The 21949-nt window shown below is 38.3% G+C and overlaps 1 protein-coding gene across 2 annotated transcripts in view; it reads left to right on the forward strand.

Moving 5' to 3' along the window:
• The window catches only part of LOC133607456 (seizure protein 6 homolog), a 260081-nt gene that overhangs the window by 231604 nt on the left and 6528 nt on the right, over nt 1–21949 (forward strand). For both annotated transcript variants that reach the window (XM_061962086.2, XM_061962087.1), the window contains exons 10-12: nt 15576–15772; nt 20247–20441; nt 21623–21817. In XM_061962086.2, the coding sequence (XP_061818070.1) occupies nt 15576–15772; nt 20247–20441; nt 21623–21817 (587 nt within the window). The remainder of the gene's footprint in view (nt 1–15575; nt 15773–20246; nt 20442–21622; nt 21818–21949) is intronic.

Below are 21949 nucleotides of genomic sequence, written 5' to 3' on the forward strand. Positions count from 1 at the left end.
AAACATTTTGCTAAATACAAAATAGTATGGCCGTTTGCAGAGAAAAATGTGTTTATAAGTTGCAGGGTTCAAAGCATAGGAAAAAAAATAGCGGCTTATGGTCCGAAAAATGCGGTCATCAAATTTGAATATATTACCAGTTTTTATTTCACTGATTCCTTCATAATTAAAATGTGATTTTGATTGATTCTCGAAAAATATTTCCGTAAAAACAAGTCATTGACGTAATAGCAGCATTAATGTTTTGACCAATAATAGAATAAGAAAACATGTTACACCTTCGTAAATGTCAAAGTCAGGGCATACGAGGTAAACAATAAACTAAATCATGTGATCCTAAAAAAATTAATAGCAGTTTTTTTTCATTATGTTACTTTTTGTCATCCCTGCATATGTGAGTATTTTCACTAGGAGTTTGCATATATTGTAGTAAAACGAACTAAAGGCAGGATTTCATTTTGTGCTCTTATGCGAGTTTCTGTTTTGTGTTTCAGCGAGACTGAAATATGTTTTTCTTCCATTTGTAGCGCCAGCATATTTCACAAATCACATAATCACACATTTTTTATGTATTGGCCTGAAGCCTCGGAAAACAGAGCCATGAATATACAGGATGCAAATAAATTATTGGTCCATCAAGTGACACACTAGAGCAGGTTTTCGCTAAAAAGCTGCATTAGAATGCTGGCGATGATATAAATATATGACTTTAGGAGATATGTGTGGCCAAGTACAACTGATAGGGTGCATCCTGTTGATTTTAGGTGAGAATTGTGGAAAGAGATGGGAAATGATGTGGTGAGGTTGTGGGTATGAATGTTTGTTCCTATTCATCACCCTCAACTCTGTGTTAATTACAGGTATTGAACCTTCATCACTTCTCACACTACTCTAACAAACCTTTAACCAAATAATCTTCTTTACACTATATATATTTGAAGGCAAGTGTATCCACTAACACACATCACAAGTGTGAGTCAGAGGACTAATTCAGTTCAGTGAGCAATGACACAAACGTGATCCACATTATTGCTCTTATGGTATTCAGTTGAATAACTACTCCTAATAATGCCCAAATGTACATGTGTTAAGACCTGCCACTAAGTAGACAAAGAAGTATGGTGTTCGTGCTTAAATGCTTTTGTTTCATAGCCAACTGACAGAAGCTTTTTCATGAAGCTCATGGTGAATTCTTAAATTGTTCGTAGCTTTCCCCTTGTGTATTCTCAATTTCCATATACGTCTCCATTGTCAATCAATGCCTTTTAAAGCCGATTACAAACGCTGATCACCTCTGGCTGACACTATTTATTTTTAGTCCATTGGCTGACAAGCGGCTAGCAGCTTATTATGTGTGTATTACACAGTGTGGAGCAACTCCCCTAATTTATTAATAATCACCTCCATATCAGCAAATAAACTGCATTTATTAGTGTCTTAAAGGGGCTCTTTGCAACATTTACCGTCTCGAGGGTGGTCATTTTCCAATGTATTTTGCGCAGTATATCCCGTCCTCTTCCAGCTTCTAGGACGTTATGACCTAACTACGTACGTAACACATCCAAGGGCATTAGCTAATAATAGCGATTTGGATAGTTAGTGTTTGTGTTAGCTGTCATTGTATGTATATTCTATCATAACAATAACATATACTGCAAATTATTTTCTTGGACTGCTTTTGTTTGTGTGCATGCGCATGAGATAATTTTATTAAGGCCGGTAAAAGAATTTACTACACACACTTAGTAATTGTGAAAAATATAAACAGTTTATTTTATTACCTAATCCAAAAAACTACCTAGTTTGGTCCCACCCAATTGTCTGGTAGTTGGAGATCTCTTATTAATAGATTTCTGCGTTTATAGTTTTGGGGACTTGAATAACTCTGTCAAGTCTGTTTTCGTGCTAATATTGCCTGTAGTTATACAGAGGCCTAAGAGCTCATTAACTGTATCCTAATCAACTGGTGATACAATTGTTCCTAGAACCATGGTAATAATAGAGGGCAGCTGTGAATGCTACCGTGTAGGAGTCACAGTATTCCATAGCATTTGTTCTTTTAAGCATGTTTGTTTTATGTAAACACATCTACTTATTTTGAATACACACCAACAAGTGTCAAGTACTAAACAGTGTGTGCAATTTATAAAATAGCGTGTACTATTAGTAGGCATGTTGAGTGTGATCTGCTAAAACTGTGTTTGCAATTAAAAAGCGGTGGAGACCGCCTTATTTAAATGAAGATTTTGCGTTTAAAGGGGAACATTATCACCAGACCTATGTAAGCGTCAATATATACCTTGATGTTGCAGAAAAAAGACCATATATTTTTTTAACCGATTTCCGAACTTAAATGGGTGAATTTTGGCGAATTAAACGCCTTTCTAATATTCGCTCTCGGAGCGATGACGTCACAACGTGGCGTCACATCGGGAAGCAATCCGCCATTTTCTCAAACACCGAGTCAAATCAGCTCTGTTATTTTCCGTTTTTTCGACTTTTTTCCGTACCTTGGAGTCTTCATGCCTCGTCGGTGTGTTGTCAGAGGGTGGAACAACACGAACAGGGACGGATTCAAGTTGCATCAGTGGCCCAAAGATGCGAAAGTGGCAAAAAATTGGACGTTTGTTCCGCACACTTTACCGACGAAAGCTAGGCTACGACAGAGATGGCAAGAATGTGTGGATATCCTGCGAAACTCAAAGCAGATGCATTTCCAACGATAAAGTCAAAGAAATCTGCCGCCAGACCCCCATTGAATCTGCCGGAGTGTGTGAGCAATTCAGGGACAAAGGTCCTCGGTAGCACGGCAAGCAATGGCGGCAGTTTGTTCCCGCAGACGAGCGAGCTAAACCCCCTATTGACCCTAGCTTCCCTGGCCTGCTGACATCAACTCCAAAACTGGACAGATCAGCTTTCAGGAAAAGAGCGTGGATGAGGGTATGTCTCCAGAATATATAAATTGATGAAAATTGGGCTGTCTGCACTCTCAAAGTGCTTGTTGTTGCCAAATGTATTTCATATGCTGTAAACCTAGTTCATATTTGTTAGTTTCCTTTAATGCCAAACAAACACATACCAATCGTTGGTTAGAAGGCGATCGCCCAATTCGTCCTCGCTTTCTCCCGTGTCGCTGGCTGTCGTGTCGTTTTTGTCGGTTTCGCTTGCATACGGTTCAAACCGATATGGCTCAATAGCTTCAGTTTCTTCTTCAATTTCGTTTTCGCTACCTGCCTCCACACTACAACCATCCGTTTGAATACATTTGTAATCTGTTGAATCGCTTAAGCCGCTGAAATCCGAGTCTGAATCCGAGCTAATGTCGCTATATCTTGTTGTTCTTTCCGCCATGTTTGTTTGTGTTGGCTTCACTATGTGACGTCACAGGAAAATGGACGGGTGGTTAAAATCAGGCACTTTGAAGCTTTTTTTAGGGATATTGCGTGATGGGTAAAATTTTGAAAAAAACTTCGAAAAATATAATAAGCCACTGGGAACTGATTTTTAATGGTTTTAACCATTCTGAAATTGTGATAATGTTCCCCTTTAATATATGGGACATCACCACGGAGACACTCTCATTTAGTGCACATCCACCTGTGGCGTTTTGCTATGTTTTCAAACAAGAAGGAGACATGTACCACTATTGATGGGCATTTTAGAAGCAGTTGTGCAGTGCATCTACACTGACACCATGTTTTTTTCTTTATTTTTAACCGCTGAAAATGCATGAAAGGAAGGCTGCATTATAGTGCTCAAGATGCAAAAAGTGCATACTTCAAGAAGTTTTTATTGTTTTTTTATTATAAAAACTGATACAGTACATAATTAATCATATAAGAGAATGTGTATTCAAATCCTCCTTCAAAACCGCAATTACAACACCCATTTTCAAATTGTGAAACAAAAACGACTGTAAGAAACCTATCAGTATACTTCCTACTGTTTCTAAAGTTATTCAAAAAAATGTTGCACCTTGATAATGGAAATGTGTTACACAAAATGCAGTTTGTTACTTCCTCGAGGTGATCAAATGCAGCCTAGACAGGGGCAGGGGCTATTTTCCTAGTTCTATGTAAGGTGTTCGATACAGTTAACCAATCAGTACTGCTGACAAAATTTTAGAATTTTAATCGCTCCACAAACATTATCAGTTGGCTTCAATCTTACCTCGCAGATCGCTCCCAGCGCGTAAGAATAAACAACAAAACTATGTCGCTCAGTTCCTGTACCAAAGGGAACCTCAAGGGTCTGTTCTGGGGCCACTGCTCTTCAGCTTGTACTTCAATGACGTACCTTCCGTCTGCGATGATGTGAAAATCTTAATGTATGCTGACGACAGTTTTCTTTACTCACGGTTCCGATGCATACCTGGATGCCACTAAGCTACCCGTAGCAATGACCAAAGCAACAGAGTGCCTGAACGAGTCCTTGCTTACGCTGAACACAGATATCAAAATGTTCTCCCAAGTATCTATGTGAATAGTTACATGCTTAAAAATCTTGAGGAAGTCAAATACCTAGGTGTGATCCTACACAAAATTTTACAAATCATGTTAAAAAGGTATGTCATGTACATCTCCAATTACCAGCATATCAGGAGCTCTTTATCATTGCAAGCAGCAACATTTTTTTCAATGCAATGATCAACTGCAGTTTAGTAACCCTGCGCTAATAGTTTTTTTTTTTTTTCACAAACAAGATGGCGGAGTAGAGCACGTCAAAAACTGAAGCTCCCCTGTGCATGCTCTAAAAAACTCTATGCTACTTGGATTTCTGCCATAATTTTTTCATTTACGAACAACGCTTTCCTTATTTGTTGCACACCCGTTACAAAAGTTTAATGAAAAGGGCAACAATGGAGTCGGGATCGTCCTCGTCTCAAACACCTGTCGTCACTGAGGCCTATCTTGAGACTTTACTCAGGAAATTTTTCAATGAGGCTGAGGATAGATCCCAAAAACGATTCCAGCGATTGGAGGATCAACTTGGTACAATTCAAGATACTTTATCTAAGCACGCTGCCGATATAGAATCTGTCCGCAATGAAGTGTCTTCTATTGAAACACGTGTCCAGAGCAATAAGGACGCTATGCTCAATTTCACCAGCATGCTCACGAAGATTGAGAAAAAAATGATAGATCTCGAGGACAGAAGCAGGAGGGATAACATTAGAATCATCAACATCAAAGAAGGCGAAGAAGGAAATAACGCGCTGTCTTACCTGGCCGCCAAAATCCCCAAGTGGTTCCCTGCCTTGGCTGCAAATCCTCCGGAGCTCATGCGGGCCCATCGCATCGGCCCCCCGCGACAATCTCCCCGTCCCAGGGCGATGATTGTTAAGTGTCTGAGGTACACGGATAGGGACCGCATCCTGAAGGAGGCTAGGAAAGTTCCTCTTCAGCTCTCCGGTAACTCCGTTCGCTTTGCCCCGGACTACAGTGACGCGACGGCCAAGCTGAGACGACCCTGCTACTCCACTATGTACAGCGCTCGGAAAGCTGGTTTTGAAGCCTTTCTCATTTATCCAGCAACTATCAAACTCTCCAAAGGCTCCCAACAACACTTTTTTGACAACCCAGCAGAGGCTGAAAAGTTCATCTCCGCAGCCTCGTAAACTCCACTGAACTTGGGGGTACTCACACAGAGACATGGACATACGACACTTGGTAAGACTATTTTTGTTAGATTTTTCTTCAATAAGACTTTTTCATCGCAGTGCTTATCTGAGCAGGAGACAGGCATGGATCTGTTTACTTCCTGGGTTGTTGACGCGTCATGTTGCCACGTGACTGTTTTTTTCTTTTTTCTGTTTTTCACTAAACCACAATATTATTTTGTACACAGAAGATACATAAGAGTTTTATTTTTATTTTGTTTCTATTTGATATCCGAACCTAACTATGCATATGGTGTGATGAATGGGAATTATTTAGGAAACTATTTTTGCATTTTAAAGTTGTTCCATATTAAATATGTGATACTTTCCACACCTCATGCATGTATGATATGCATGTGTATATATATGTATATATGTGTATGTGTGTGCATATTTTTGTTAATATTACTTCTTTAGTTTTTTACTTTTGCAATTGGATATTTAGTAGCTCTTGGGGGGAGCTTTTTGTTTTGTTTTGTTTTTTTGTTTTCCATGTTTATTTTATTGCCTGCAGTGTACGAGTGTATGTTTGTGTGTGTGTGGATGAGAGATTGTTTATGTGTTTGCTTGAATGGTCCAGTTGTGTGCATGTTTGTGTTGTGTGTCTGTGGCCCACAGTCTTTGACCATATGCCCTCTTCTCTTGTTCATGTTTCATGAACAGAGGAATGATTTATCTGACCATGATCACACACCCTCTTCTTCCTTTCATGTTTCTGAAATAACACTATATGGATAGTTCTGATAGTGAATTCTCCTCTGAAATAGAGGAGAATGAAGATTTGATAAACTCCCACAATTTGGAATCGATCAGTTTCTCAGACCACATCAACTACAAATCACAAAGATTTATGAGCGAAATGGATCCAGATAGAAATGCTCCTCAAAACACCAACAATGATTGTTTATATTATACTGACGTCACATTTGATAAAACATTTATGCAAGATAAAAACATATCTCTAGTACATTTTAATAGCAGGAGTCTATACTCTCATTTTGATGATATCCAGGACTATTTGAATCAGTTCAAATCTCCATTTAATATTATAGGTATTTCAGAGACATGGATGAATGAGAATACAAGTAATGAGTTTGAATTAAATGGGTATGAAATGTTTTGCACCAACCGTAAAAATAAGAGAGGAGGAGGTGTGGCTCTGTATGTGGACAAAAATATCAGCTGTAGTATTGTAACTGATATGTGTTTAACTGTTGAGGAACTCTTCGAATGCGTCACTGTAGAATTATCATTTTCAAATAGGAAACACATTATTGTAAGCTGCATTTATAGAACACCAGGATCCGACTTAAAAATATTTAATGAATGGATGGAAAAATTATTTAAGAGAAACAAAAAATATATAGTATGTGGTGACTTTAATATCAACCTTTTGAATCCTAATAAACACAAACACACAGCAAAATTTATTGACACCATGTTCTCCATGGGCTTATTCCCACTGATCACACGACCCACTAGAATCACAACACACAGCACGACACTTATTGACAACATATTTTGTAACATTGTAGATCAGACTGTAACTGGAGGCTTGTTAGTGAGTGACGTCAGTGATCATTTACCCGTGTTCATGGTGTATAATATTAACTGCAAAACATCCAAACCTGTAAATAGTGAATATTATCGTAGAGACACAACAGAAAGATCATTAACAGCACTAAAGAATGATTTAGCAAAACACAACTGGGATTCTGTTTTTCAAACGTCAGATATAAATGCAGCTTATAATTTATTTCATGACATTTTTTTCTCACTTTATGATACACACTGCCCCATCAAAAAATGCACTATAACTAACTCCACAAAAACTCCATGGATAACTAAAGGGCTTGCGAACGCTTGCAAAAAGAAAAATTATTTATATAGGACTTTTTTTAGGCATCAAACCATAGAAACAGAACAAAAGTACAAAACATATAAAAATAAATTAACCAGCATATTAAGAGCAAGCAGAAAAGAATACACCACCAAACTATTAATCCAAAAGAAAAGTGATATAAAGGGAATTTGGAAGGTATTAAATACAATTATTGGGCATGGTTCAAACAGTCCTTGTTATCCAGAGTTTTTTGTTGAGAACGACCAAATCATAAGTGACAAGAAGATGATTGCTGACGGCTTCAATATGTTTTTTGTTAAAGTTGGGCCTGAGCTGGCAAAAAAAATCCCAATTAATGATGTACAGCCTATGGAACTTATTGGAAAAAATCCTTACTCGATGTTCCTTACTCCGACTGTCGAAAAGGAAGTTTTAGAGATTATTCATAAAAGCAAGAACAAAACATCACGTGACATTTATGACCTCGACATGAGGACGGTCCGGAATGTAGCGGAAGAAATCATCAAACCATTCACATACATCTGCAATTTATCTTTTCAACTTGGACAATTTCCTTCACAAATGAAACTCTCAAAAGTCATCCCCATCTTCAAATCTGGTGACAAACACCACTTCACAAATTACCGGCCCGTCTCCCTTCTGCCACAGTTGTCAAAAATTTTGGAAAAATTATTTGATAATAGACTTCGTGGCTTCATTGAAAAACACACATTATTATCTGATTGTCAATATGGGTTCCGACAAAATAGGTCAACTTCATTAGCTCTAAGTGATCTAATAGAGAACATTACTAATGGTATCGAGAAAAACAAATTTGTTTTAGGAATTTTTATTGACCTGCAAAAGGCTTTCGATACCATTGATCACCAGATTTTGGTAAACAAACTGGAAAACTATGGCATAAGGGGAGTGGCAGGGAAATGGCTGAAGAGCTACTTGAATGAGAGACAGCAGATTGTTCAGATCGACCAACATCAATCTACACTCATGAACATAACCTGTGGAGTCCCCCAGGGGTCGATACTGGGACCCACACTATTTATAATGTATATCAATGAAATATGTAAAGTATCAACACTGCTGAAGTTCATCCTCTTTGCTGACGACACAACCATTACATGTGCAGGTGACGACGTTAAGCAACTTCTGGCCTCTGTAACTGAGGAGATGATCAAGTTAAAAACTTGGTTTAATACCAACAAATTGTCTCTCAATTTAAAGAAGACCAAAATCATGCTCTTTAGCAATCGCAAAAGTGAAATACCCATCAGGATTGTTATCGATGATACACCAATAGAATATGTTCAACAAAATTCATTCTTAGGAGTGGTAATAGATGAAAATATATCATGGAAGCCTCATATAAATTACCTGAGGACAAAAGTTGCTAAATGTGTTGGAATGATGAGGAGATCATGTCATTTATTGAACACCAATGCTCTGCTTTTATTGTATCATTCATTTATTATGTCATATCTAAACTATTGTGTTGAAGTCTGGGGAAATTGTTATAAATCCCATCTACAGCCTTTAGTCACTCTGCAGAAAAAGGCCATTAGGATTGTGTCCAATGTTCACTACTTACATCATTCAAATCCACTATTCATGGAGTTAAAGCAACTTAAACTGCACGATGTGATCAATTTTAAAACTGCTCAAATTATGTTTAGGGCATCCCAAAACTCTCTACCATCCAATATACAAAACCTATTCCAGGATAGAGATGCTCATCATAGTTACAGTCTAAGAGGAAACAACAAATTATATTTGCCTAAATTTAGAACAACTTTAAAATCAATGTGCATTTCAGTGCATGGAGTCAGTCTGTGGAACAACTTAGGGGACGAGTTAAAAACCTGTTCTAACATGATTACATTTAAAAGACTGTTTAAAAAAGAAGTACTGAAGAAGTACGAGGAGGAAAGAGAGTGATGCCCTAAGCACAGAGCGATGGGAGAGAGGTGTATGGTCAGAGAGTGTTTGGGCCTGTGTGTGTGTGTGTGTGTGTATGTGTGTGTGTGTGTGTGTGTGTGTGTGTTTTGTCTCGTCTTGTCTTGTTTTATAGTAACAGTGGTACTATTGTATTGTTAGTGTACAGGAGCTTTTCTTGTTTTTGTTTGTATAGTATTGTTCTTGTATTATATTGTTTATGTTAAATGTGGAATGAGTGAGAGGGGTTGGGATATTATAAGCATTTGCTTCATCCAACCCCTTTTCGAGCCTTGCATAAATGTCCCTGCCAAAATGTTTTAAAAAAAAAAGTGTGTGTTGTACTGTGCAGGTTTGAGATAAATAATTCAATCAAAAAAAACTAAAATATCATGTCATCATGGTCTTAAGCCAAGCAGAATGTTTGAAATTCTCTTAGGTCAGTGGTTCTCAAACTTGTTTCACCAAGTACCACCTCAGAAAACACTTGGCTCTGCAAGTACCACCACAATGACCATCATTAAAATACAGTAGCGTAGTAGGTCTAAATATTAATTAAAAACAAGGCCGGGGTATTATTTAACAAGTATATTTAATTATTTCGGCCACTGTAACTTTACACACTGTTTGAACAGTAACACTGTCATGGCGGCATGCATACACACAGCGGCTCACGGCTCTCCATTCTCGGTGCTTAGTTTAGTATTTTTGTATGTTTTTGTTTTGTGGGTTTTTGTGTGGAAACACCACAGTATGATCGGTGAATCCTACATACAGTTGCCAGGAATGACTGTGTTTGGGATTTAGCTGCGGAACGCTGACCACGATCACGTCAGGCTTCCACGTCAGGCTAGGAGGACCTAGCCAGGACTCCGAGGTCTCCGTGGGTGGTTTTCCCTAGCAGTAAGCCCAAGAGGAGGCGAAAACAAAGGAAGCAAAAGCAAGCCTGCAGGGCAGGTCCACTAACGGTGCTAAAGAGACAACCTTTGAAACCACCGCTTCCCAGCATTTTCCTCTCCAACACCAGATCCATTGGGAATAAGATTGACGAGCTGAGACTACAGATCGCAGCCGACAAGTGTTTCTGTGACTGTAGTGTTGTGCTAATAACAGAGACCTGGCTACAACCATCCCTACCGGACTCAGCTACCGGGCAAACAGGCCACACTCTCCACCACTACGACAGGAACGGCGACTCTGGAAATAGCAGAGGAGGGGGGTTGTGCATCTACACCAACGACAGCTGGTGCAGAAATGCAGAAACTGTGGATAGTCATTGTTCCCCGGACTTAGAATATTTGACCGTGACATGCAGACCCTTCTATCTGCCCCCTGAGTAACTGGCAGGGTCCTCAAAGAGTGTGCAGACCAGTTGGCCAGGGTGTTTACCAGAACTTTCAATAAGTTACTGTCCCAGTCCTTTATCCCATCATGCCTGAAGTCCGCCATAATCATCCCGCTGCCCATCAGCAGTCTCAACCACTACAGCAGTGGTTCTCAAACTTTTTTTGTCATCCCCCACTTTGGACAAGGGGGAGTTTTCAAGCCCCACCTGCCCCCATCGCCCCAACAGAGCGCTAATGCCAAGCTTTAACATTTTCAAATTTATTGAACATCAAGTTGTATACATTCAAACTCAATAACATAAAATAACATCAAGTGCAGCTGTGGTATAACTTGCATCAAGTTCAATAATAAATAAAATAACTTCCATCAAGTTCAATAATAAATAAAACAAAAGTGTTATAACTTGCATCAAGTTCAATAATAAATCAAAAAAAGTGTTATAACTTGCATCACGTTAAATAATAAATCAAAAAAACTGTTATAACTTGCATCAAGTTCAATAATAAATCAAAAAAAGTGTTATAACTTGCATCACGTTTAATAATAAATCAAAACAAGTGTTATAACTTGCATCAAGTTCAATAATAAATCAAATAAAAGTGTTATAACTTGCATTAAGTTCAATAATAAATCAAAAAAAGTGTTATAACTTGCATCAAGTTCAATAATAAATCAAAAAAAGTGTTATAACTTGCATCAAGTTCAATAATAAATCAAAAAAAGTGTTATAACTTGCATCACGTTCAATAATAAATAAAAAAAAGTGTTATAACTTGCATCAAGTTCAATCATAAATCAAATAACTTGCATCGAGTTCAATAATAAATCAAAAAGAGTGTTATAACTTGCATCAAGTTCAATAATAAATAAAACAAAAGTGTTATAACTTGCATCAAGTTCAATAATAAATAAATAAAAAAGTGTTATAACTTGCATCAAGTTCAATAATAAATCAAATAACTTGCATCAAGTTCAATAATAAATAAAAATAAAAGTGCCACTTTGCAATCTTTGCAAAAAAAAAGGAGGAGCTATGCATTTGGCAAGACAGGGCAAGTGACAGCACTTTTCCCCGGGAGAGCCACCTTGCTTCACTGTGAACAGCACGGCTGTATGATCAGCTCCCATTTCCTCACACAGTGCAGAGAACAGTCGCACTTTCAGTGGTCGTGTTTTGATCAAATTTACCGCGCTCACAACATCTGTTAAAACCTCATTGAGTTCGGGGCTGAGCTGCCTTGACGCGAGTGCTTCCCAGTGAATGACACAGTGTGTGCCCGTCAGATTTTTGTTTCTCTGCAGGCGCTGGCTCTGGCTCGACGACCTTTGAGGTGCGAGTCACAAATGTATATATTTGTGTAATTGTGGTCCACACATTAGCCTGCTACCCATCCGCGCGAAAGTTTGTTCCGCTTAGCCCCGCCCCCATTAGTTACTATTGCTATGTCTGTCAAACTTTCGCTTCTACCGAGAAATTTAAAGCCTACAGTAAAAATAAGTACCGGTAATTTCCATTTATGTATATAGCGGATTTCATAGACAGAATCACAAAGTGATTTACAGTGTGTATAGAAAATGAAAGCATAGTAAAAAAAAAATAATCTAAGAATATAATAATAAAAAAAAAAATTCAAAGTGACATTTCCTCCCTTTCCTCGCGCCCCACCTGCTATGTCTCTATTCCCCACCAGTGGGGCGCGCCCCACACTTTGAGAAACGCTGCACTACAGACCAGTTGTTCTGACACCCATGACCATGCAGTTGAGTTTTGTTGAGTTTGTGTTTATTTCTAACATGCATGCATACAAAATGATACATCACAATTTCCACTTTCTCTATTCAACATGTTTTCCTTTACATAGTAGTTGCTAAAACTTTTGTTCACTTCCTGTTCTCAATTTATTCACAATATACTCCATAAGTAATAACAGTAAAAATAAATAAATAATAATTAATGGAGTAAATTATATTTCATATGGTGAGAAAAGTAAGATTATCTAGAAAATGAATGGACGGATGAAATTAATTCAGAATGTTTATCATGGTTCTTCTTCTTCTTACTTTATAAACACTTTAAGCGAAGTGATTAAAGAAATTACTTTGACGTCACATCATTTCCTACCTCCCACCTACACTTGACCCACCGCAATTTGCATACAGAGCTAATAGATCGACAGAGGACGCCATCTGCACAGCGCTTCACACCACCATCTCCCACCTGGGCTGCTCTTTGTCGACTTTAGCTCTGCCTTCAACAGCATACTCCCTGACAGACTAACTGCCAAACTACTGGAGATCGGGTGCCCAGCCACCACCTTCTGCTGGATCAGAGATTTCCTCTCAGGCCTTGTGCAGAGAGTCAGAGTTGGGCCTCATCTCTCCACAGCCCTCAGCCTTAACAACGGCTCGCCACTTGCAGACAACACTACTTTAGTGGGACTGATCTCTGGAGGCGATGAGACAGTGTACAGGAAGGGTGTTCAGAGACTGGTGAGGTGGTGTGATGATGATAACCTGGACCTCAACATCTCTAAGACAAAGGAGGTGATTGCGGACTACAGGAAAAGGCAGACTGATGTGCAGCCAATCCACATAGACTTAAGTTAAAGTACCAATGATTGTCACACACACACTAGGTGTGGCGAAATTATTCACTGCATTTGACCCATCACCCTTGATCACCCCCTGGGAGAGGAGGGGAGCAGTGGGCAGCAGCGGTGGCTGCGCCCGGGAATCATTTTTGGTGATTTAACCCCCAATTCCAACCCTTAATGCTGAGTGCCAAGCAGGGAGGTAATGAGTACCATTTTTATAGCCTTTGGTATGACTCGGCCGGGGTTTGAAATCACAACCTACCGATCTCAGGGTGGGCACTCTAACCACTAGGCCACTGAGTAGGTAAACGGGGAGTGTGTGGAGAGGGTGCCAAGCTTTAAGTTTCTGGGTGTGCACATGGATGCAGACCTCGAATGGAGCTCCAACACCTCGGCGGTCGTGAAGTGGGCCCAACAGCGGCTCTACACATGAAGAGCTGCTGACTGTATTTTACCGCTGCTCCATTGCGAGTTTGCTGACGTATTATATCTCTGTGTGCTTCGCCAGCTGCACCGTGGCACACAAAAAGGCACTACCGAGAATCAACACCACCCGGAAAATCATTGGGCACACTCTCCCCTCCCTACAGGACCTCTATAGCACCCGTTGTCTCAAGAGGGCACGCAGCATTTTAAAAGACAGTACACATCCAGAACACCAAATGTTTCAGCCGCTGCCCTCAGGCAGAAGATTCAGGGTGCTGAAAACAGGAACAAATAAACTGAGGGACCGTTTTTATAACCAGGCCATATTCCTGTTAAATACAAACATGTGACTGTAAAACTGTGTCATTTCATGCACAAGTGCAATCATCAACATTGTTAATATAACTTATTTTAATGTGTGCAATAACATGCTGCAATGTCAAATGTCAAATTGTTCCTATTATTTACCCGTTCTGCACTGAGGATAGAATCCATGCCTAAAATTTTGTTGAACTGGTGTACTGTGTATACTTTTGCAAGGACAATAAATATTCTTATCTTATCTGTTTGAATATTTAAGTGATTACCGTATTTTTCGGACTATAAGTCGCAGTTTTTTTCATAGTTTGGCCGGGGGTGCGACTTATACTCAGGAGCGACTTATGTGGGAAATTATTAACACATTACCGTAAAATATCAAATAATATTATTTAGCTCATTCACGTAAGAGACTAGACGTATAAGATCGGATTTAGCGATTAGGAGTGACAGATTGTTTGGTAAACGTATAGCATGTTGTGTATGTTATAGTTATTTGAATGACTCTTACCATAATATGTTACGTTAACATACCAGGCACGTTCTCAGTTGGTTATTTATGCGTCATATAACATACACTTATTCAGCCTGTTGTTCACTATTCTTTATTTATTTTAAATTGCCTTTCACATGTCTATTCTTGGTGTTGGGTTTTATCAAATAAATTTGCCCAAAAAATGTGACTTATATATGTTTTTTTTTCCTTATTTATTATGCATTTTCGGCAGGTACGACTTATACTCCGGTGCGACTTATACTCCGAAAAATACGGTATTTAGCATACCACTAGATGGAGCCTGCATACTTAATGTTGAAACTGCATGCTTTTTGACGACGTTTAATCAATGTTGGGTTCTGAGGTTGATATGACCATTGAGTTTTGGTAATTCCCCAACCAATACAACATTGAAACAACATGCTTTTTGACGACATTTATTCAATGTCAGGTTGTGACGTAGATTTGACCATTGACATTTGGTAATTTCCCAACCAACAAAGTGGATCCAACGTTGGACATCAACGTTGTCTCAATTTACAAATACAACTAGTTTGCAACATTGTTTCAAAGTCAGTTTTAAAGGACATGTATGTAAAATCAACATTGTATCAATGTCTTGTGCCAGCTGGGTACTAGCTTTGCGTGTGCTCTCAAGTTTGCATGTGTTTTAATACACGCACACCTTTAGTAGATCAGTCCTTTAGTGTTTACTTAGTTTTGGACTCATCATCCATCCATCCACTTTTTACCGCTTGTCTCTTTTGGAGCCGTGGGGGTATTGGAGGCTCGTCCAACTGCACTATTTTCATCAAATTGTCCTTTTAGTTTAGGTGAAATATAACCAAACACAGATATGGTAACAACACTTGTGTTTTTAAAACGTTGTTAATTTGAACCATTTTGCAGAAAAAATGTAAACAATTTTCATGTTTTTCACAGACTTAACCTGGGTAAAAATGACCTCCTGACATTCTACGACGGTGATGACCTGTCCGCCAACATTCTTGGTCAATACAGCGGCAAACGTCCTCACTTCAAGCTCTACACGTCCATGGCTGATGTCACCGTTCAGTTTCAGTCAGATCCTGCTACAAACATCTATGGTTACAACAATGGCTTTGTGGTGCACTTCTTTGGTAAGATTTAAGTATGCATGTAGCATTTATAATTTTTTGTAGCTTTGTCTGTCTGTCTGGCTCATCCCAGGTTTGCTGCATTGGATAACAATGACAAACAGGAACACAGTAATTGGGTACAATTAAAAAATCGCCTGCTTTGCTTGACGTTTTGTGTTCTTTGCCATGTTCAGTGCTGCAAGGGGGCACATGTTGACTGGTGCCAAACCGCTTGCTTGGTTCCTCCCGGCATTCATCGCCAGGCTCTGTTTACATTTGCAGTCCAAAACGCTCTTGTTTAGCACACACGGAAAATATTGCATTTATATTCCTTGCTGTTACAAGAATTTGTTTCATCCTTAAAGACTCCCTCATCTCTCCTTTAACAAGGACTGAATATACAGGGGAATATCAAGAGCTTTGCTAACTATGTTTACCATCTCTGGAACTAGCAATGAAAGAGTGTGTGAAATGCTTGAAATGCTAAAAAAAAGGAAATTATATTACTTTTAGCTAGAAACATGAAGGTGATCCCGGAAAGCCCAAAATAGCCCTTCTCATTGTGTCGTTTATGTCTCATAAAGACTTACCAAGCAGCTGTCAATGTCAGATTCACCATCTTACATTCATTGCACAGTGTGATTGATTGAAACAAAAATGTACAGCTGCCATGAAAAGGGAGAGCATGTTGGAGCATCATGGATGGGCTCAAGAAGGTCTCCCCCCTTCCCTTGTCTTCTTTCCACTGACAGATATAGATCAGATCAAAAATGGCGGATCCTCCTTTGAGAACCCCATTTGGGTTGTGTTTTCTCTGGCCTAGTTTGTGTCTTGACCTCATTTTTTGTATCTGGTGTATTCTGTTCGATATGAATAAACTAATTCAATAAACTTGACCCCCATTCCACATCTCTTATTCTAGGATGAATAAGCTAACTCAATGTTCTTTAATACTGACCTTGTGGAATTGCTGGTATATGACCCACAATACCGAACAGCTCACAATGTTTTAAGCGATAACGCCCACGTTTATGACTACAGCCTTCCCTCTTTTTCGAGACTAATTGGTTCCAGACATGATCGTGCCAAATGAATTTACACAAAGTGGGATTATTATTAAAATAATAGATATTTCCATAGTTACGGCATACAAAAATGTTAGGAACAGAACCAGATACCCTCACCCAGTTTTCTAACCTCCATATTAAAATAGTATGGTCAGTTGTGTCAAAGGCAGCGCTCAGTTTCAGTAGAACCAAGACTGAGACTTTTCCTGCATCTGTGTTCAGGCGGATATAATCTATCACCTTGATCAGATCGTTTTCAGTGCTGTGGTGGGGCTTAATGACTGATTGGAAAATATCAAACACATTGTTAAACAGGAGAAAGTCACTTAGCTCTTGGTCTACCATTTTTCTAGGACTTTGCCCAAAAATGGCAAGTTTAATATGGGCCGATAGTTCTTCAGTACTGTGCCTTCAAGACTACTCTTCTTTAGGAGGGGCTTAATGACAGCAGGTTTTAAGGAAATGTTTGGAAATGTTCCAGTTCTGAAGTGAAATGTTAACTAGATGAGTGAATTGTGGTAATAAACTGCTCAGCATAGATTGTAGAAATTTAATGGGTAACACTGACAAAACAGTTGATTACTTATTTTATTTATTTTATTTTTTATTTAGCCTTTATTTAACCAGGTAAAATCCCACTGAGATCAAAGATCTATTTCCCAAGGGACACCTGGCCAAGAGGGCAGCAGCAAGGTTACATTAAAAACAGTAAACAACACATAAAACATCAAATTTACAACATTAAAACTTGCTCACATAATACATGTGCATACAGACAAGGTAGACTGCAATCCTTTCACAGAAGCTTTAAACTCATTTAATGTAACAAGGGTTTGAAGTTGAAGATTCGATTGTAGGTTATTCCAAGCCTTCGGTGCTGAAAACCTAAATGCTTTCTTGCCCAGTTCAGTTCTTACTTTGGGGACGACAAATTGCAGAACATTCATTGAACGAAGATTGTGACTTCCTTGTTTCTTTGTTAAAAGACAAGACAAATAAGATGGAGTGATACCCAGAATGGTTTTGTAGATGAACACATACCAATGATTGAGGCGTCGAGCACGTAAAGACGTCCAGTTAACCATTGAGTATAACAAACAATGGTGAGTAAGGGGAGCGCGCTTCAACTGTTTAGTCAGTGACGGGAGTAAAATGTGCCAGCTCTAGTTAACAAACTGGTTGCAGAGTGGCAATTTGTTTTCTAGGAATTATTGCATTTTTAATGCCTTAAACTTTATCAAGAAAGAATATCGCAAACTCATTGCACTTTGATGTGGAAATGAGTTCTACTGGAAGTGAAATTGGAGGGTTTGTTAATCTCTGTACGGCTGCGAACAGGACACTAGAGCTATTACTACAGTTTGTAATGATTTCAGAAACATGTTTTTCCCTTGTTCTACGCAAAGTCTGGTTAAACACATTTAGATTTTTTTTGTAAATCTCATAATCAGCTTGGGGCTTTGATTTGCGCCATTTCCGTTCGGCTCTGCGGCACTCCCTTTTCTGTACCCAGACCGAGTCTTCATTTCTCGATGGCGCCTTTTGCTTACTTTTAACCATTCTAACCTTGTCAGAAGCAATGGTGTCCAAAACATTTACAACACTTGATGTATATGAGTTCAACAGGTCATCAACATTAGCATACAGGGTGTTTTCAAACCTAATCGTTTCCATAAACTGTGCAATATGCTATCATTTATAAGTCTTCCCCAAACAACTGCAAACCCAATTGCTCGTTTGGGTCCAACAGAGAAGTAGAAGAAAACACAATAATTATCTGATAAAGCAGCATCGATAACATTTACGTTTGAAATAGCAAGACCCTTAGTAATGATCAAATCAAGAGTGTGTCCTCTGTTGAGGGTGGGCTCATTTACATTCCGAGTTAGGCCAAACATTTCAAGGACAGCACTGAGTTCTTAAGCATGCCAGTCATTGGCTACATCTACATGCACATTTAAGTCCCTTGTGATGATCGAACAATCAAAGTCAGTGCAGAGAACTGAAAGTAATTTCATAAAATCATCAACAAATGAATTTGAATTATTTGATGGATTGTAGACAGTGATATAAAGTATGGATGATTGTTTTATCTCCATTTTGAATTAAATATACGCAAATGATGGAAAAACCCCAAATGCCAATGTGTGGGATATTTTCCCTGAATATGTCACAAACACCCACCACCCTTCTGGTTTTGTCGTGTCTCAAACAAATAGTTAAAGTGAGGTGGGCTGGTTTCAATCAGAACTGCATTTGCTGTGTTTATTTGGAGCAATGTCTCAGTTAAAAACGATGAATCGAGATTGTAAGAGGACATAAAATCATCGATTAAAAATTATTTGTTACTGACATTAGACCCTTTTCCACCAAAAGTTATTGTGGTTCCCGGAACCTCTGGTTCCTGGAAGTATAGGTTCCTGCAGAAGTGTGTGGTTTGTGTTGTTTGTGTTTTTCACAGATCAGGGTAATTTATACAAATCAGGCTGATGGATTAGTACATTTCTACACTGATACCATGTAAATAAACGGACACTATTAAGTCACTGTTCTTTTACTAAAAAGTAAGTAAATGAAATACAAAGCATTAATATACAAAACGATATGATTTAAAAAAATAAAATGTACCGAAATGTTCATAAAAAGTCAAGCTTTTGTCCGTAAAGTCCAACAGTCAGAAAGTCGACCGTCCTCTCAGTAAATGATGAATTCATTAGGGTCAGACAATTCCTTTTGGTCCATTTCTGCTGTAAATAACAATGTGTAAATAATAAATGTCAGTGTTTATCTCACACCGACAACAACGTCAAATTTAGAGTTATCTTGTTAGCATTTGCATTTTGTTCACTTTTGTTGAGGCTGGAGTGTCACTGACTACTTTTACAACATGTAATAAAGTAAATAGTTATCCAGCAAAGTCACAGTAGTAAGCAGATGAGGACAATGCTTTAAGTCTGGCTTCATCGTCCTATGTAAATACGTTTATATAAATACGTGTGTATATATCCATCCATCCATCCATTTTCTACCGCTTATTCCCTTCGGGGTCGCGGGGGGCGCTGGAGCCTATCTCAGCTACAATCGTATATATATATATATATATATATATATATATATATATATATATATATATATATATATATATATGTGTATATATGTATGTATATACATATATATATGTATATATGTGTATATATGTATGTATATATATATATATATATGTATATATGTGTATATATGTATGTATGTATATATATATATACACATATATGTGTGCCTCTATATATGTATGTACTGTATGTATTTATGTATATATATTATATACAGTAAAATATATATAATATTACATAATCCATTACATAATATAGTGTGAAAGTTGGATATTTATCTGCATCAAATGACACATTTGTCACTATTTTTGTCAATAGAGGTCCCAAGGAACGACACTTGCTCCGAGTTGCCAGAGATCACCAATGGCTGGAAGAGCACGTCCCATCCTGACCTCATCCATGGCACCGTTGTCACCTACCAGTGCTACCCTGGATATGAATTGGTGGGCTCTGAGATTCTCATGTGCCAATGGGATCTCAGTTGGAGCGGGGACGTGCCGAAATGTCAGCAAGGTGAGAAACAGGTTTAGTATTCAATTTTCAAATGTATAAATCTGAATAAACTGCAAGACAATAAGTCATTAGTAGTGTAGTGGTTCACATACCAGAGGTAACATAATATTTATATGGTTTACTTTTGAAAATCTGCCTTCATTTTGACCCAGATTATTCACACTATGCTGGCAAAAGAAGACCCTTTCCTAGTCTTGAATAAACATTAAAAAATGTTTTTGCAAACTACAAAAAACAAGCTGACAAATTAGGAGAATACTTTGTGGTTTGTAGAATAGCATATATTTGCAAAGAAAAAACATGCATCTGTAAAGTGATAGATCAGGGGTGTCAAACTAATTTTCATTGAGGGCCACTTCACAGTTATGGCTGCCTTCAGTGGGCCGCTTGTAACAGTAAATCATTTCTTAATATAAATGTACAAGGATTTGCCTCATGATGTTGTTACATAATTGCTAGTACACTAGCAGCTCAGTTACGGTTACGGTTAAATTCTGGCGATTGAGCTGCCATTTTTTGACCATAAATTCTATTGTCACTTTTACAGTGTACAATTTGATGGATTATTTTCTTTGAAATCATAGGTCAAGCAGATATTTAAGTATTTATATGTTTATTTTCACAAAAAAAGGTAGAGATGAATGATAATATATATAATTTTGTTACATTATTAGATATTATAAAACTTTAAAATATGTGCTATTGCATGCAGTGCATGTAATCAAAATGGAAAGAACAAATACATTTAGTAAAAAAGATAAAGTACCCTATTGACACATATTTCCAGGCTTTCGCGGGTCACAAAATAAAATGATTTGGCCTCTGGGACTTGAGTTTATTGACACCTGTGTGATAGATAAAGATACAAAAAAATGTCCTGGATGTGTAATATGTCAATATGGACATGGGACACAGTGATTGGGCAGACTACAATATCGGAGAACTGCACCAGACAACGTCAAGAGCTCATGATCAGACCATCATGCAGGCATCAAGAAGTGACAAAGGTGTTGGTTCACAGCTCACAACTTACATACACAGGAATCAGGCATACAGGCGACTGACAGGGTTGACTTATGGCTAGGTCTGTGGTGAGGTCTAACTTAAACGTGTGATCTATATGTAGAAACTGCTAAAAAATTATGATATCAACCGTCTTTTTTTTAATCATTCTGCAACAGTGACGACATGTCAGGACCCTGGAAATGTGGAGCACAGTCGGCGGGTGATCACGGGCAGCCGCTTTGCCGTTGGATCATCTGTGCAGTTTGTCTGTAACAAAGGCTACACATTGTCAGGCAGCAACAATGTCCTTACTTGCTACAACAGAGATTCAGCCAAACCCAAGTGGAGCGATCGTCTGCCCAAGTGTGTTCGTAAGTCAGACACTGAATATTGATAGTTTTTGTTTCTATTCATTAAATTAAAGCATTATTCCTATTCTGAAGACAACATTTGATGTGCATCTGAGCTAAATCTTTTTCTAAAGCCATGATAAACACAATTTT

Source organism: Nerophis lumbriciformis, linkage group LG09 (genome assembly GCF_033978685.3).
Source record: "Nerophis lumbriciformis linkage group LG09, RoL_Nlum_v2.1, whole genome shotgun sequence".
NCBI classification, from domain to species: domain Eukaryota; kingdom Metazoa; phylum Chordata; class Actinopteri; order Syngnathiformes; family Syngnathidae; genus Nerophis; species Nerophis lumbriciformis.